Below are 20,069 nucleotides of genomic sequence, written 5' to 3'. Positions count from 1 at the left end.
AGGATTCTTATCTTCATGTAAGGTTTCTCTTCCTCTCCAATTTCCACCTCCAATATATGCATACGTAGAAGCAATAACTTTTGGTTGGGGAAGAAGAGAAGAGAAGAGAAGAGAAGGTCTAGCATGACAAAGAAGAGCCTGTCAAATTAGCCAAGGTGACTGCCTGAAAACCTACTAAAAGTTTGTGTTCATATATATACAAATAATGCGAACCACAACCCGATTAAGATTAGGCGCAGGCAAGTCATCCTTGGCTATCAAGCAAGACTCTTATCGTCATGTTATACCTCTCTTCTTATTGATGATTTCATCCTTAATTTGCTCAATTGAGAATGTCATCTACTATGTTCTGAATTCTCCATTTATAGCCTTTTAAAGAATAAATTTCTGATTAGGACGATTCTGACAAACTTGCCTCCACAACCAATTTGCCTTATCCATGTCCATCGCTTTTTATTTCCCATATAGGTGATTCATAATGGAATATATTCTTTTTTTGCTGTTAAGAAAGACACGAAGGCCTAGGACCATGCATAGTATTTAGTGTATCATAGGCTTGAAAAGAAAGTATAATTTCTAGAAATATGCCAAGGAGACACGTAATACCGATAAGAAATTCACGCTTCTATTAAAATCTGGCAGGGATTTTTCATCCGGCTAAAGATATAGCCAACAGTTGGATTGAGTTTACGCCATCAACTTTTTTCTTTTTGAAATTAACGGTGAAATTAGGCTTGGAATTCATTGAATAAACACAGATAGTACACCTTTCAGGGAAGCAAATTCCAATTGCTGATGGCTTAGCGAAGCAGGGGTTGGCATGATATGATAGTTTTGCGGCTTTTCTTTGATTTTGTATGCCAGCAATCTAGCTCTTTTCTTTTTCTTTTTGTGCTGCAGTTGTTGTGCTTTTGCTGCTGCGTTTGGCTTAGGAGCTCCTTAGGTCAGAGTGTATTGGGTCTGCCTAATGGCGGCGGTTTAGATTCAGGTGCCCCATGCATTTTCTGTACTTTGACTCTTTACTTAAAACAATTAGCTTATAAAAAAAAAAAAAGAAATGGCTAAGAGATCAATTTGATCCTCATTAAATGTGGATTAATAAGATAGTAACATCATTTTATGTATAAAAATTAAGTCATTTTGTTAAAATATCCTTTAAACTATTTTTATGGGAGAATACATAAATTTAAAATTTTAATTTTAAATTGTGTATATTGTATTTATTATATCTATAAATTCAATATAAATTAAATGTTTCATTTACCTTCTCTCTCTCCTCTTTTCCTTAATCAATAATTTTCTTTTTTTTATTTAATAGAAAAAAAGTTATTTATGTAAATTAAAAAAACTTAAAATAAAAATAAATAATATATTTTTATTCATTTATTTTTATTTTAATGTGTAAATTAATATAAAAAAATACAATATATATTACTTTATTATAATTAAACAAATGATCAATGTGAATTTAAATTGATTAAATTAACATAATTAAATTAATAATATAAATCAATTATATTGATTCGATTAATGTATATATGATAATAAATAATTAATTAATATTATAATTTTAAGTGAATTCAATTGACTTAATTAAAAAAATATATTTTATATAAATAAATTATATATTTTTACTCAATTGAATCAATTAAAGGTTTAATTCACTAAAATATATTATCAATCTAACATGTCACATACTTAATTGATTCAGTTAACTAAAATATATATTCAATTGAATCGTTTAAATGATAATTGTTATAGTTGCTCTAAATATATATGGATAATGTGACATGTTACATACTCAAATGATTCAATTAACTAAAATATATATTTAATTGAAGCATTTAAATAATAATCGTTACAATTGACTTAAAATATATATGGTCAATGTGATATTGTACATAATCAATTGATTCAATCTACTTAATTAAGGGCTCAATTGACTAAAATATATGATCAATGTAACATGTCACATACTCATTTGATTTAATTAACTAAAATATATATGATTAATGTGACATGTCACATACTTAATTGATTCAATTAACTAAAATATGTATTCAATTGAATCATTTAAATGATAATTGTCACAATTAACCTAAAATATATATGATTAAAGTGACATTGTACATAATCAGTTGATTCAATTTACTCAATTAAATGTTCAATTGACTAAAATATATGATTAACATGATATGTCACATACTTGAAATGATTTAATTGATTTAAATATATATTTAGTTGAATCAATTAAATGATAATTGTTATAATTGACTCAAATATATATGATCAATGTGATATTACACATAATCAATTGATTCAATTAACTTAATTAAAAGCTTAATTAACTAAAATAAATTATTAAAGTGATATGTTGTATACTCAAATTGATTCAATTGATTTAAATATATATTTAATTGATTCAGTTAAATGATAATTTTCGTAATTTGCTTAAATATAGATGATCAATGTGATACGTCACATGCTTGAATTGATTTAATTGACTTAAATATATATTCAATTAAATTATAATTTTGCAATTGATTCAAATATATATAATTAGTGTGACATTACATATAATCAATTTGGTTCAATTGACTCAATTAAAAACTCAATTGACTAAAATATATGATTAATGTGACATGTCACGTGTTGAAATTAATTCAGTTGATTCAATTAACTCAATTAAAGGCTCAATTGACTAAAATATATAATCAATATGACATGTCAAATACTCAAATTGATTCAACTGACTCAAATATATATTAAATTGAATCAATTAAATTATAATTTTTACAATTAATACAATCAATGTAACATGTCACATACTTAGTTAATTTGATTGATTAAAACATATATTGAATTGAATTAATATATATTCACCCTATTTGCTCAAACCAAATAAGCATATTAATCTATCTGTCACTGTCTAATTCAATTTCGTATAATATATCAATTTTAAATTAATTTTAAATTGAATAATAATTAATTGTTTTAATTTAAATTAAAATAATTTTTGTTTAAAAATCAAATAATTAAATTTAATTAAAGTCAAAAATTAAAATTAAAAGTGAGATGAATAATTTGATTTAATTACAATTAATCCTAACATTAACCAGCCTTTTTTTTTTTCAATGAAACTATCCAGATTAAAGGGCAGAAAATTTGGCATGTTGTACCTTACACATTTTATGTAATATACATGATTTTTGTCAATTGATACAGAATTGAGGAAAACAATTAAAAAGCCTCCAAACGATAAATATTAGCTAAGAGAAAATTGTTTCATTATAAATATTGGCTAAAGAAAAAAAATACATATGGATTGTACTCTTTAAAGTTTCAATAAAGTAAAATTAAAATAAATTTTCAAAATTAAAATTTAAATATTAGGTATAAGTTATTAAAATTCAAATAATTATATATGTTTTCTTTCAATGTGTGTAGAGAAAATAAGTGTAAAAAATAAGTTTATTTTTTTTTTTGAAAATGAAAGCATAATTTATTACTATTTACTTAAAAAGGGAATGTAGTTGAAGGGAAAGCATTGAAAGAGAAACGAGTATAAGATGGAGGGAAATATTACCTCAAAAAATATAAAGAGTAAACAAGATATTTTATATTGTTGAAAATTTTTTGATCCATATTAATTATTGATCTACTTAATCCTTCAATTATGATCTTAAAAAAAAAAAAAAAAAAACACTGATAGGACATGGCACAAGCCTATTACGTTGATGATTAACTTCCATCACTTGCCATCAAGCCATAAATAATAAATTCCAAAGCCCACTCCAAAAAAATCCAAAGAAATCAGATAGCAAGAAGGATCTGGCAAGACTGGAAAAAGTCGACACCATAGCCGCCCAGCGGCAGAGTCAGAATATTTGTTTAGGGACAAAAATTTTTATCTTCTTATATTTATAAAATATTTTAAAAAATGTTTTTTTTTATTTATAAAATATTAATTTATTAATAACAAATAAATATACTTTTTAATAAAATATAATTGTGTAAACATTTCAATTTATTAAACCTTGTCTTGAGTTGAGATGATTGAAATGTAAAATATTCAATTATATCATTTATTATAGCTTTATGAAAAATTGATAAAACATAGTTATATATTTATTTTATATTAGATACAAATATTAATCATTATCTATCAATTAAAATATAGAAATAATGTATTCATGGTAAATATGAACTTTTTTTATTCTAATTCATACATTACAATTAATTGTTAAATATAATAATCTCATTATAACTCATAATTGTATGTAATAATCTCATAAACTAAATAAGTAATTGTTAAATGTAATAATCTCATTGAGACTCAGCTATGCTTCTGTAGCTACCGCACCAAACCATCAACCACTGGACCTATAGGGAGCAACTCACAGCACAAGGAAGCACCAAATGGGAAACTCTGACGCCACCCGGGACAAGCACAACTTAGACACAATCTCAAAGAAGCAGAGATTCCCAGAAAAGACATCTCCCTTAGAACAAACAGGCAAAGTAAAAAAGAAGGCTACTGCAACTGGAGAAGAGAATTAAGAGCCATCGAGATGCCGGTGAAACTAGGGACGACGTGGTAGAGCTAATGCCTTTCATTATCATATAGCCCATAAGAAAACTGGAGGTCAAATACGAACCACCACCACCCTTTGAGATGCCATCCAATAAGGGAAGGCCTTAAACAACTGCAACACCTATAAACCGGGGAAATTGACCGTACAAGGATAATGTGGAAACAAAAATAGTGAAATGGGTTAGGATTTTGCGTAATTATGGAAAGGGGGTGAGGGAACATAAACGCTGTTCAAAATAACGTCCCAAAAGAAAAACGTTATTTAAAATAGTGTCCCAAAGAAAGGCACAATAAAACGCTATTCAAAATAGCGTCATAACGTCAAAACGCTATTCAAAATAGAATCCTCACGTCAAACGCTATTCAAAATAGCGTCCCCGCATACTAGCTTGTCCGGCATCCCTTTCAGCAGCAAAACGCTACTTATAGTAGCATCCCAACTCCGCTCCTTCGCCTCTCTGCACATGCACGCCATGCAACAACAAAACGCTGCGTAACCCAACAACACGCTAATATGATTGGCGTCCCATGTATTAGCGTTGCCCACAATTTTTATATTTTATTTATTTAATTTATTTTATAAAATATATAATATATTAAATTTATAATATTTGGATCATTTAGTTTTATTTATTTATTATATTTTATAAAATATATTAAATTTACATATGTTAGTTGTTTACATTGATTTTTTTTAAAGTTTGTTTTATGTTTTAGTAGTAGTAATATTAATTTAATATTATATATTTGTGAAATTAATTTTATTTATACATTGTAAATATAATATAATTGTACGGTTTAAAAAATATTTATATTCAAAAAATTACAAATATTACCATCGCATTAGAAATTTTATATTTTTGTAAAAAAAATTTCTTAATCATTAAAATATTTCTTAATTTATAGATTAAAAATATAAATGTATAATATTTGAAATGGTATATTTTATACATCTTAATGGGGACTTTTTTTTTCTAATATTTAGAACATAGTAGATTGATAAATTTAAAATTATGTTAGTTATAAACGTTAAAAGTTATTAAAGTATAACTAATATTAATTTTGATTCTTATTATAATTATGGATAATATATTTTCTTCATAGCAATTAATAAATGTAGTTACTTTATTAGTTTTAATTACTTTATTATTTTCAAATTAATTAAAAAAATATATATAAAATATTTACTAGCATGTCATACAAGCAATTGGCTTAAAGCAAGATATAAATTAAGACAAGTATTCATAATTATTATACAAATGAAAATAAATATTTAAATTAGTCATGCGCCACAACCAGGTCTTCGAATATGTCGTCTCGGTCGAAGAACTCGATGTTGTCCCCCTTCTTGCTGCTCTTCTGGATCACCTTGTGCATCTTGGGGTTGGCCAGGTTGCCCTTGTTGTTGTCCTGATGATTCTCCCCTGAGATAATGCATAGCACTTTGTTCATGATGTCCAAATAGACTGCACGGATGGAATATGGCCTAAGGCACGGTCGATATAGTGCATAGTATTGATCTGAACCATATCCACCAAATTGGCTCGAAGCATATTGTGATGGCCCAATGCTAGATGGTCTGCTAAATGGAGCAAATAAGCTGCTCATTGGTGTTTGTGGCTGCTGACTCTCAGTGAAGTCAAATGTGCTTCTGCTTTGCACATGAGAATGATATGACATCCATGGTGCTGATGGGCCAGGTATTGATGGGGTAGGCATCCAACCAGTGTAATGTGTGGGGATGGTTGCTGAATATGGTTGGAATACTGTGGATGGACTAGGATCAGACGGTGCAAGAGCTGAGGGAACAGGACCAGGCGCTGATACCATGCAGAAAGGGTGAAACGCGACAGGTGGGGGCATAACATCATCAGGTGGAGAGGATTGACGCACTGGATGTTGATGACGTCGAGGAGGATGTGATCGACATCGTGCTGGTCTATGTGAGGGCCCAGGTTGGTTGACGGGTTGGTCCTCTTCTAATTCATCATTAAAAGTTGCTGCTTGAGGTGCAGACTGAGGAGGTGGCATTTGGCAAAGCCAACTTTCTTGTTCTAGAGCAATCATCATTTTCCTTAATGTACGCTTAACTTTTGCCACATTTTTTGTTGATGGATTTTGTAATTTTATCAAACAATCCTCAATTGTGTCCTCTTGTAAAAATAAAAAATATATACATAACGTTACATTTTTGGTTAAAAAAGATAAAATTATTATTATAAGTATTTAATAATGAAAAAAATATATGTTGTTAATCATTACCACACAACCAATAGCAGCTCCACTTATTGAGATCCAACATCTAGCAGCTCGACGGTACCACTCCATATATTCAAAATGATATTGGAGTGGTTGTCCCATTTGTTACCCTTGAACAATATATTGTTCTTGCCTATTCCAATGATTAATATATGTTGGTGTGCCCAATTACTCTCACTGAGTCGAAGAGTAATATTGTGCAGCTCATCTGTTTGCATTAGTGGTGCTGGAATAGGCTGGGCCAAACCAAACTGCCTCATCACTCTGTCAGGTTGGTGCCATTCAATAATATGAAAGCAAATTAATGGCACCACTGTCTTCCAACTGGGACGACCTTGGATACACATGTCTGGCAGCTCATCCAATAATTCCTCGCTATATGGTTCCCATGTGATCTGCAAGTGAATATTAGCAAAACATGAAGTGATTATAAATGTAAGGAAAAATATAACATATTATTTTATGTCAGATTTATGGAATTTTGACTTACATCGTCAGGTCGCATCCGGTCAAGGTTAGACCAAATTTGTGGCAGTACATGGGTTGTTACTTCAGTGATTTGTCGAGCTCTACTCCACCTGTTAGTTGATAAGAAAATTAAAAATATAATACAATAAAAGGCAATTTATTCATTGCTTAATGGATAAAAATATAAATTTAATGACATACCTAGCACCTAGAGGTGCATCATGAGGTGCTGATGGATCCCTTATTGATGGAGAGATTATTTTAAATCTCTCCCAAGCCCAGATCTGCAAAATGAATAGTGGTCCTGAAATCTCCTTTGTTTCAGTAACAGCAACACGGCATAGCTCACGATAAAGGAAGGCTAAGCAAGCTCCACCCCAACTGTATGTCGCAGCTTCCCTCAAGTCTTTTAGAAGGGGCAGAAACATTAAGTTGACACATGAGTTTGTCTTGTCGGGAAATATCAAACCAATAAGTCGTAATATGAATGCTCTTGCATGCCATAATACGGTTTAATCATCAACATGATGTGGAATATCTCCAAACTCATCTGCTAGCCACGATAATTTTAGTGTATGTCCTCGGATCATTTCTAGGGGTGGTCTAGCTCCCAATAATGTCTCACAAACTTCTGGCCAGTCGGCTCGTGACATTCTAGTTACAGCAGACCCATGTACTGGCAAACCGGAAATAATGCTGACATCCTGAAGAGTGATTGTGCACACACCAATTGTCATGGAGCCATAATGTTTCCATCCATCATGAGAAGGTGTCCATTTTTCCAAAGGTATCTTTCTAGCCCATTCAAACGTGTCAGGATGCTCATTCTTGATTGTGTTCATGGCCTCATAAAAATTTTTTTTTCCATTTGTTGTGCTGTAAAAATAAAAAAGCCATGTTATTTGTTTTTACTATGTGAAATTTATATTTAAATTACAGTAACAATAACTAGTCAAGTTAGAAAACTAACCTGCCTTTCGGAGAGCTTCTTTCATATTAGTATTCTTAAACTTTGTGTTGTAATTACTGAGGATATGTCTTAAGCAGTATCGATGATGCCCATCAGGGGGCTGCCACCAATCTTGATTCATTGCCTTTTTTATGGCAATATGTCTATCTGATATAACACATATTCCTTTATGATCTGTCACAAACACCCTCAAACAAGACATAAACCAATCCCAGTTCCTTGTATTTTCATTGTCGATTATTGCCCACGCAATTGGGAAAATATGGTTATTACCATCAAGTGTTGTTGCACAAAATAAACATCCTTTGTACTTCCCATATAAAAAAGTTGAGTCTATGAATATAACCGGCCGACAGTTCTTGAATCCTTCTATTGTTTGTTTATATGCCCAAAACATTATATCGAAAACCTGATAAGCAGGATCTAATCTATTATTAACAAAAAAAGGATCATCTTCAATGAAGAACACACTTTCAGGGTTTCTGTTTGCACAAAGCAAGCATAAATTGTCCCAACCTTCCATAAGATTCCTCCCAATCACCAAAGATCTTAATAATTGCATCGTGCCTAGCCTTCTAGGTCTTTCAATAACTTGGCATATATCCAACCTTATCTTTGATTTCATACTGTAACGCTCCTATCTTCACATTGGGTTGTTCACATACGATAGCGAGAATGAAATTAGATATAAATTTGCTATCCAATTACTTATGATCTTGTGACAGTGATGGATTAACACATGTATGTGGTCCATTATATCGCGTAATTTTCCATATATCACTTCCTTTCCCTCGTGAGGCATGCAATCTCCACTTACAATTGCTCTTTATGTCTTTGCACCTGATGGCATATGTTCTACTCTTTGTCTCCTCATTACAAAACTCATGGTGCCTATGTAAATGATATTCTTTGACAGCTTTTTGGACATCCTCTCTAGATGAGAATATCAGTCCTAATTCAAACTCTTTTAATGGATCCCACATTGAACTACACTGTGGTGTTGACCATGGATCAACCATTAGTAATGAAAAATCTATTTCATTATAAGGCGAAGGAGGGATAAGCAGCATTATTGGGTTTGCAACATGAGTATTATAGTAAAAAGGCAAATCTACTACTAACTCATTATGATGACCACCATCCTCATTCATGTCCCAGTCATCACTATCAATCCATTCTTCATCAGACTCCGCATCATCCTCATCATCATCGGGACAATAATAACTGCTAGCGAATTCAAAATCATCCGTGCACTGAAGTGCTTCAGTGTAACAAGTATTTGATGGGCCCGCTTCATCAACAACATTTGCAGATGGTCAAAAAATGTCAATATATAATTCAATCGATGACATACCTCCAATTTCATCAATGAAATTAAACATAATATTCACATCGTCATCGTTTGCCAAACCCATGCAGTCCCATTTAAATGAGCCATTTTTTTCAATGGGTTGTCTGAATAAGATTTTCGATATAAATTCATGTCCACCTTTAAGATTAATTCCACGGACAATTTTCATTCCTAAAGTATCAAAATCCATACGTTTACCAATAGTAATGACGGTTGATGAACCCCTATAATATTCACAGCTTTCATCATCCATAATGATTTCTCCATCCCAATATAAAGTAGCAAAAGTTGGAATTGACATTTCTGATAAAATAAAAATCGCAACAACTATCAGCATAAACGGTCTGGTTGATAATAGGTCGTTATATTTTACTTAATAAAGAAATTATTTTCAACAACATTTTACATTACTAATTTTTCTATTTTTTTAATTTTAATTAATAAAATAAATTAATATTTTATTTCTAATAATTACATTTTAATTAAATATGCAATGATTTCGACAAATTTTTATGTTACTATTGTTTTCATTTTTTAATCATATTTTAATAATATTAATTATTTTTAATAATTACATTTTAATTGTTATATTGAGTTTCGCTAATTTTTTTATCTTACTATTTTTTATTTCTTTAATATTATCTAAATAATATAATTTTATAATTTATTTTTATTAATTACATTTTAATTAAAATGCTACTTATTTTTGGCAATTTTTTATATTACTAATTTTTCATTTTTTAATAATATTTTAATAATATAAATTTATTAATTTTGCTATTTTTATTAATTTTTCATTTTTTATATTTATTAATTTAATTAATAAAATAAATTAATATTTTATTTCTAATAATTACATTTTAATTAAATATGCAATGATTTTCGACAAATTTTTATGTTACTATTGTTTTCATTTTTTAATCATATTTTAATAATATTAATTTTTTTATTTTTAATAATTACATTTTAATTGTTATATTGTGTTCCGCCAATTTTTTTTATCTTACTATTTTTTATTTCTTTAATATTATCTAAATAATATAATTTTATAATTTATTTTTATTAATTACATTTTAATTAAAATGCTACTTATTTTTGACAATTTTTTATATTACTAATTTTTTATTTTTTAATAATATTTTAATAATATAAATTTATATTTTATTTTTATTACATCCTTTTCTATAATATATTATAAACTCAATTTTCTATTAATTTTTCCCTTTCTTCTATAGCTTTTACTAATTTTTAAAAACTTAAACTATTATTTTACTTTATACTCATATTCTCTGTTCAACTTATTAAACTATTATATTTTGTGATACAAAAATTATATGACTTAATATAAAATTTTTTTCTTAACATAATTTACATTTATAATTTTTATTTTCTCTTTCCTAACATTTTCTTAATACTACAAATTTATATTATTTTTTCTTTGCCTTCTTTACTATTATATACTAAAAATCTAATTTCTTGTAATATTTTCCCAATAACTTTTACTCATTTTAACAGTATTATATCAACTTGCTCACCAAAACTTTCTCACAAACATACCAACAATATTTTCAGAATAATAAATATATTAACACTCAAGCATTTTATATATTGCATGTTAAAAATTGTCAAGAAATTTTATTTCTTAAGTCATGCATACAAAAATATCAACTTGCTCACCAAATGTTTCTCACAAACATACCAACATGCATAAAAAAAAAATTACATTATTTTTAGAATAATAAACATATTATCACTCAAGCATTTCATATATTGCATATTAAAAATTATTAAACAATCAAAATACATACCTGAATATAATTTTTTTTCAAATTTCTTCTTTTTCTCTTTGTGATCTACCACTGCACCTGTCTCCTCCTTCTTGCTCCACCCGGCTGTAAGCTGCTCCACCAAAATGAGACAATGGTGTAAATGAGGAATGAACGAGCGTTTTGAGGGCTGTAAGCTGCTTCTTGGAAAAATTTTGATCGCGTAAGAGACGGATGCCGTAAATGAGAGCGCAGGGGAGATAAAGTGAGTGGGATGAACTCTGGACGCGAATAAAAATAGCGTCCCGCTTGTCTTTCCCCAACGGCTCACTAGAGATGGGACTTCGGACGAGACTGGAGATTCACCACGAAATATACACAGAACGCTAATTATATTAGTGTCCCGAGCTCCTGCCAATTGACGCGACTACACAATCGAACACACAGTACGCTAATAAAACTAGCGTCCTGCGCCCTGCTTTTCAATGGGACGTAATATTCCATCTGCAGCCTGCAGCACCTGCAGGGGTGGCGTGGTTAGCCTGAGCACAATATAATAGGCAAAAATTGGTTGATGATTCTCCTTTTCTGTTGCTTCGGACTACACGAAATCATGCTCATTGTTCATATTTGTTTCCTCTTTTAGCTTAGTCGCTCACTCTTCTTTTCGTGGGTGCGCAAACGCACGTGCGCATGTGCATGCATATGCTGTGTTGCTTCCTTTCATTTATGGGTTGGATGGGGAGATGGATCAGCTTCAATGGGGTGGGTATAAAATAAATGAATTGCAAACCTGATCACATGTGGTGGTCTTGGTGATTCTGTTTCTTGTGAGATGTGTGTGGGTTTATTAGTTATTAGTATTACTATTAGGATTGAAGGTGTTACTGGTAGGATGAGAACAAGACATCATAATCATCATTTTTTATTATGCCCAATACATCATAATCTTTTTTTAGTAGCTATGCATAATCATCATTTTTAAATAAAATATTAATTTAAAAAAAAAAATAAAAGTAAACTACCGTTAGAGTCATGATAATTTAATTAAAATCATGACACTTACACATCCCATTTTTATATTCTTTGTAATATAATTAATGTACGTATCTTTTGGATAAATGTCAACCTACATTGTCCTGATTAGGAAGAATGTTTATTAAATTAACATCAACTTTGAATATCTACCGTCAGATGATTTCTTAGCGAAATCCAACGGTCAGATTCTAAGAAGTCACTCTCCTCTAAATCTTACGTCTCTTCTTCTTCTCTCTCTCTTTTTATTCATGAAGAAAATCATCAAATCAGTGAAAGAAAGATAAGGGGAGGAGGAAAGAGCAAAGAGATGTTGCTTCAATTTTCAATTCAGCGAGGTTTTGAATGCTTTTGATCAAATGCTAATTGAATTTTGAGTTACAAAATGATACTGAACTCTGATTTTGTGTGTATTTATCTGTTTTCAGTGAGAAATCTGAAGGCCTTCAGTCCTCAGATCCTTGCTTTGAGGTTCTCTGCTCAGCCTTCTTCCAGCAAGCGAAAACCTATGGTAATATTTTCATATATATATATATATATATATATATATATATATATATACACACTCAGGTTTAGTGGATGAAGGGAAATATGAGATATTTGAGCTTAAGAGTATTATGGGCTGCTTGGTTATCGGGAAAGACCAGGGAAATTATGTTTTTTTCTCAGTTTGGAACTTTGCTGTTCTGAGCTGTATGTAAATATCTTGTTATAGTCGAGTTGTTCTTGCTGAATTAAGTTCTTTCAAACAAATTCATTTGGAGAAATTTTAGGGAGTTAGTTTTGTTGTTGTTTAATTGAGTTCTTCATTCAGATCATAAGAACTTAAATAAGGAACGTAACTTATGTGTAATGTTTAACTTTTTCCCCTATTTCTGAATTTCGCACCTTTTATAGTTGAAATATCTTTCTTGACAAATATATTTTTGAGAAATTAAAAGAGTTGAAATTTGAAAAAGGAATTTATCATTAAACCACTAACTGCGATTTTGCTCCCCATGGAAGTTGAATTCAAAGTTTAGTCTTTTGGGTCTAGTATCTGGAAAATATTTACACAGATTAATTTGAAGTTATACAGACTTGTAATTACTAGAAAATTTTCAATGTGAAAACAATTTCTTTTTATAGTTTTTCTTAGTTTAAAAGTCAAACCCAAAGTTTAATTCCATAGCCTTAAGTTCCTTGCTATTGAAATATTAATTCAATGAGTGTTTTTTGTATCATTTCATTGGTAATGAATTGTATCAGAGGGTACCAAATTTCATTGGAGGCACATTTGTTGATTCGCAATCATCTACAGCCATTGATGTGATAAACCCTGTGAGTACTTAGAACTTTGTTTTCTGTGTTATATTAAATATATTGTTGCAAGTAGTTGTTCTTTTTGGGTTCTGATTGATTTCAGTTTTTTGTGATAGGCAACGCAAGAAGTTGTATCACAAGTTCCTTTGACTACAAATGAAGAGTTCAAAGCTGCAGTGTCTGCAGCAAAGCAGGCTTTTCCATCTTGGCGTAACACACCAGTGACGACCCGCCAACGCATTATGTTCAAGCTCCAAGAGCTTATTCGTAGAGACATTGTAAGCATGTGTTTTTTCTTGCCTCGTTGCATTGGATTTTATCATTTTACAAACAGAAATCTTCAATTTTTTATTAACAGAATCCTAGCTATCTTCTTGTAGGATAAGCTTGCGATGAATATTACTACTGAACAGGGGAAGACTTTGAAGGATGCACATGGTGATGTGTTCCGTGGGCTTGGTTAGTTCATATTCCCTCCCTTTTTTTGTTTGAGAAGTTTTTGTGGTGATAAATTATTGAACTTAATTGTTGATTTCTTGTGTCTATTCTTTCACTTTCTCATATAGAGGTCGTGGAGCATGCTTGTGGAATGGCAACTCTGCAAATGGGCGAGTATGTCCCTAATGTGTCAAATGGAATTGATACCTATAGCATTAGAGAGCCACTTGGAGTGTGTGCTGGGATTTGCCCTTTCAATTTTCCTGCGCTGATTCCTTTATGGGTAAAGCATTCTAAATTCTTATTAATGATTTGCATTTTTTGTTCTCTTTTCTATTCCTAACATTACTTTTAATTCTTTGACCGATCCTTAACTATGTATTATGATACTTGCACATCTTGTTTTTCGTGAGGCTGAACTGTGAATGTTTTGTTTAATATGAGTCAGAACTCAGAACAGTTAACTATTCTAATTTATTGTTTCATATTATGTTTTTAATTGTCATGAGTATGCAAAAATTAGCTGGCTTTCTGGCTGTCGGAAATCAATCTTTTTTGATTCCCAAACAAAAGTAAAGGAAAATTTTTTAATTTTATTTTATTGCAGATGTTCCCTCTTGCAGTTACATGTGGTAATACATTTGTCTTAAAGCCCTCAGAGAAAGATCCAGGTGAGTGCTAACTTGTTAATATTGTAAAGCGTTATCTCTCCCATGGGACTGTAACAATTACATAATAGGAAAAAAAAATGTAGATATATCATGAATAACTTGTTAGAGGTTGGTTGCAGAGAAAGTGTAGTCTCCATTGTATGTTTTAGGCAAATGGGATTGAGAAGGGTGGTGTTTGCCATAGTTGTGAGATCTCATCCTCCTATACTAATAGTGCATGGAAGCTAGGACTTTGTTTTGCCATTTGTTTACTCCCATCACATGTAGTGCTAATCCTTTCTTGTTCTATCTATAATAGTTGTCCTTGTAAATGTTAATATTTAAAAATTTCCCCCATGTCACAGAGGCTTTTTTGCTATTTTCACTAATATAAATTGGAATACGAGTGTTGGAAGTCCTGGCAAATTCTGGGCTGGAGAACAAACATTATGGGTAGAGGGGGTATCTATTTACCTTTCTACTAGTCAGAGTTGCATATTCTGTGCATCTTATTGCTACATGTTTGCAAACCTTTTCTGAATACATTAAAGCAAATAATGTGTGGTGCTGTTTGGAATTGTTTCCAATTTAATACAGTTTGGAATCAGGAAAGACATTTTACTGAAATTTTTTGTATTCTGAATCAGATATAAGGTTTTATAAGCACCATTTCTGTCTGTGTTCTAATATATAAGACCTAAAATGCATGGACTTCAATAAATGAGTGTAGGCAGTTTTCTTGGTTATACCATTTTTTTTGTTATTTTCCATAAGATTATTTAGTTATATTTGTGACCTTGAGAAATAGAATTACATTCATATTGTTCTCTCATCTATAATTTTCTTTTTTTGGTGTTTTCAGGAGCTTCTATAACGCTTGCAGAGTTAGCCATGGAAGCTGGTCTGCCTAATGGTGTCTTGAACATCGTTCATGGTACCAATGTATGCTATTACTGAACAATAAGCTCCTCTTCACTTATTCAGCTCTTTGAAGCTTCATTGGCTCCTTTTGTCCTTTCCTGCAAAAATGCAAAGAACATACTGAATATTTTAATTACATCTTTAAGGAGTTTAGGTTTTCAATTGGATGACTTTTTAGCATGTCTGCATTATTGCAAAGATATAACATGCCTGCAAAGAGTTATGTTTGCTCCACATATTATATTCTAAGATGTGAACTTACAATTTCTGGTAATTGGTGGTAATTCATGTTACCATTAAGAAAATTTGTTTCCTAAAATGTTTCAATTTTGCGGCAGGATGTTGTTAATGCTATTTGTGATGATGACAACATCAGAGCTATATCTTTTGTTGGTTCCAATATTGTAAGTTACTCATTGCTGTTTGTGTCCATGTTCCAATTCCTATGTGATTTTTATATATCATCTCAAATTTTGCAAGTTGGGAATCCCCAGAGCATACTTGCTTGTGGAAAATTTCCAAAATGCAGAAAATTTTTAAGATTTTGTTTACTGCTTGATAAATAAATGAACACATTATGCTTAGAATCCATTAGTCCATTTTAAAATAATTTTTAAAGAGTCAAAGTTCATGATCTCTATGTTTCCAACATTAGGAAACAGTACTGCATTTTCAGCATATAAACACATTTCTGCATTTTCAATAGACAAAATGAATTGACAGAAGATAGTCTAGGTTTCTTGAAGTAAATTCATCTCTAGTATTGTTATAGTTTTCGTTGCCTGATATCTATTAGCAGCAGTCTTATACTATTTTCTTTTTATGAAATGTGTACTATTTTTTTTAATGAATAATCAATCTCTTGACTGGATGTGCAGCATAGTTGGTCAGCCTCTTTTTATTTATTTATTATTATTTTTTTCCATCTACATGGTGATACTTGTATTATAGTTTCACACATTTTACTTTCTTGTTGCTGTGTCCAAAGGCTGGCATGCACATATATGCAAGAGCATCAGCCAAAGGGAAACGCGTTCAGGTAAGTGCACTTCATTTTCTTTGCTAGTAACTATCCAGTATCTTAGGGACAATATGATTGCTTTGCAATGCTTGATGTCTGGCTTTATAATTATTTTGTTCAGTCCAACATGGGAGCCAAGAATCATGCAATTGTCTTGCCTGATGCGAACATGGATGCTGCTTTAAATGCCCTAGTTGCTGCTGGTTTTGGCGCTGCTGGACAGCGTTGCATGGCACTGAGCACGGTAGTTTTTGTTGGAGATTCACAACCATGGTATTATGTTTTTTCCTCTTCATCCTTTTCATTTTTTCAGATTCTTATGCCTTTCAATTTGCATGGTTTTAATTTAGTTTCTCTTCATTTTGAAGACTAAAACCTTGACTTAATGTTAATATTTTCTACTAATTGTTTCACTTTCTTTTAGTGTGCTTTATGCATATGAGCACTTGAAGAGCTACACTTGTTTGCCATTATATTGTGTTGACACAGTTCACAATCAAGGAAACTTAAAGTAGGCTATCAATAATGGTATTGTAGTATCATGGCAATTTTTTCCCTTGTTTTCCAGGGAGAATAAACTGGTGGAACGTGCAAAGGCTCTGAAAGTAAATGCTGGAACAGTGCCTGATGCAGACTTGGGTCCAGTGATTAGCAAACAGGTATGGTACATGTTTCGATATTCTTGCTAGTTGATTGCACAACTACTACTTCAGATGATAAAATAATGAAAACGAAAGTTGTCTTAACTTCTGCATTTGCAGGCCAAGGAACGAATTCACAGATTAATTCAAAGTGGTGTTGAAAGTGGAGCCAAACTTCTCCTTGATGGAAGAAACATAGTGGTATCTTTATTTAATTTTCCGCATCATTATTTTGTTACAAGCACCAGATACATCATTGCTGATAAGAATGGGGTAATCAAACTGGTATTTCGTTTCTGGTGAGGATAATACACACTTTCAGACATGAAGGATATATTATTACTGGAAATTATGGTGTAGTTTGAAAACATTAAGAGGGCGACTCTAATTTTTCATTGTAGGAAGTAGCTGAAAATTTGACTCGGTGCTTTTCTTTCGAGGGTCCTTTTGATCCTTGGAGTCCTTTATTCTTCATCAACATGACAGATTTTCAGCTTTTGTAAAGATGAAATGTTCTACTTACCAATTTATTGATGGTTTCAACCAGGTTCCAGGGTATGAGCAGGGCAATTTTATTGGTCCTACTATCTTATCAGGTGTCACAGCTGATATGGAGTGCTACAAGGTATTATTCATGCTTTTCAGTAAACTGGACTTTGGAAAATCTGTAGGTCAGACAGAAGGACATGGACCTTGAATGTGTGCAAAAGATTGACTTTTGCTTATGACCTTTGCAGGAGGAAATCTTTGGGCCGGTTTTCCTATGCATGAAGGTGAGTTGAAGGAATTTTTGTTTTCCTTCTCCTGTGTGGATTGGAATGGTGATTTATTAATATGTATCTTTTATTATTCTTGTTTTAACCCTCAGGCTGATAGCTTTGAAGAAGCCATTGACATTGTCAATAGAAATAAGTATATCCTCAACTATGACTTCCTTAGCCTGTAAATTACCATTTTCTCTGCATCTAGTCTCTTTACATGTGGTAATACTCCTGTTGCAGATATGGCAATGGAGCTGCCATATTTACTACATCTGGTGCAGCTGCAAGGAAATTCCAGACTGAGATAGAGGCAGGGCAGGTGAAACTGAAGACCATAGCATCATAAGAACGATGCTTAATTCTACAACAATATAAATCACATTTATCTTGCAAAAAAAAAGTTTCATTTATAAATTTTGTAACTGAAAATCAAGGGCAGATATTAAGAATTTTGGTGTCAAAATAAGCTGTTTGAGGTTAGGAAAGAAAAGGTTGCTGACAACTTAAAATGGTCTTGTGGTATGCCCATGATGCGTCCTATAATGGCCATTTTTGGCAGTGTTCATTGTGATTCCTAAACACAATAACAACATGGAGAGTCCAATTGGCAGGGCAAAAGCCATTACATAACGGGCAAAACATTGCATAATGAGTGACATTTGAAATTCTAATCTGGAGTCAAGTTTTACCATAATTTTAGCAGCTAAGACATTCCCATTTCTTATTGATATTGATGGATTGTATTGAGTGATAAGAACATGGTGATTTGTTCTTTAATGAATTAGAAATGATATGTTGTTGCAATTCCTTGCCTTGGTTTGTTGAATTTATCTGAATCTGAGTTTACAGGGAAGTTTCATTCTTGTTTAACATGATCATATTTAAGAATACTTATTTGAGATGATTCATTTTGATGCAGGTTGGCATCAATGTTCCTATACCAGTTCCATTACCCTTTTTCTCATTCACTGGCTCCAAGGCATCTTTTGCAGGAGATCTTAATTTCTATGGTAATATCAACTCTCTACCTTGCTTCTTTTTTTTTTTTTTTTTTTTATTTTATTGGGCTTTGAATGGGTTTTATACTTGAGACCTCGCAATCTTGGCAGCCATTCTCGCACCATTGAGCAAAAACTTATTGCTTCTGCCATGCTTTTCGTTCTTGCACATCTTGTACCAATTATTTTTTCTCTTGTTTGGAATGTAAAATTTTACAAGAATCCAATTCGATTTTTTTTTTTTGTTAATTCTCATATTTGAAATGAAAAAATTCATAAACAAAATTTCATTTTAAAAGAAATAGAAATCAAGCTTTATTTTTTTAGAATTCAGTGGAATTCTCTTCTTATAAATGATTTATTCCAGAGGCCTTTCCCAGTAAAGGTGGCAATGCAACCAAAAATTGTTGAATTTACTAAACAAGAGAAAATTGTCTGAATTGCAGGAAAGGCTGGAGTTAACTTTTTCACCCAGATCAAAACAATAACTCAACAATGGAAGGATTTAGCTGCAGGCAGTGGAGTTTCCTTGGCAATGCCAACATCACAGAAGATATAGTGTTGTAATTGTCTCTGTAACTGGCATTGAGCCTTCAATAAAAATCAATGTCTTTTTCCTCGTTTACATATCTCTCTCTCTCTCCTCCCCTCCAACTAAAAAGGAAATCAATTTCAAGGCTGTTGCCCATATTTATAATCAGATCTCGTCCCTGCTTTGTTTTCATGATAGCAAAAACTTCCACATAGAGGCCTTTTTGCAGAGGCTTTCTGAAATATGTCATCATTTTGGTTCTCTTATTCTATGAAGCCTTGGAACAATTTTGTTTCATTTAACCCTAGATTTTACTAGTAGACATATTGTGGCCAATATATATATATATAAAAGAAAGCAAT

General features: G+C 31.3%; 1 protein-coding gene across 1 annotated transcript; it reads left to right on the top strand.

The window, feature by feature from the left end:
• Positions 1-12,658: 12,658 nt before the first annotated feature.
• On the top strand, positions 12,659-19,800 carry LOC131173244 (methylmalonate-semialdehyde dehydrogenase [acylating], mitochondrial-like). Its single transcript, XM_058135247.1, has 19 exons — positions 12,659-12,781; positions 12,872-12,954; positions 13,692-13,763; positions 13,862-14,023; positions 14,126-14,204; positions 14,312-14,466; positions 14,791-14,854; positions 15,696-15,775; positions 16,093-16,158; positions 16,743-16,793; positions 16,897-17,048; positions 17,344-17,434; positions 17,537-17,617; positions 17,964-18,041; positions 18,154-18,189; positions 18,285-18,328; positions 18,418-18,496; positions 19,097-19,187; positions 19,622-19,800. The coding sequence occupies exons 1-19, from the start codon at positions 12,754-12,756 to the stop codon at positions 19,732-19,734; spliced, it is 1,605 nt and encodes a 534-aa protein (XP_057991230.1). The 5' UTR covers positions 12,659-12,753; the 3' UTR covers positions 19,735-19,800.
• The last annotated feature ends 269 nt before the right edge of the window (positions 19,801-20,069 follow it).

This window comes from Hevea brasiliensis, chromosome 14 (genome assembly GCF_030052815.1).
Source record: "Hevea brasiliensis isolate MT/VB/25A 57/8 chromosome 14, ASM3005281v1, whole genome shotgun sequence".
Taxonomy (NCBI): domain Eukaryota; kingdom Viridiplantae; phylum Streptophyta; class Magnoliopsida; order Malpighiales; family Euphorbiaceae; genus Hevea; species Hevea brasiliensis.
This window is presented reverse-complemented; position numbering and strand designations above follow the sequence as displayed.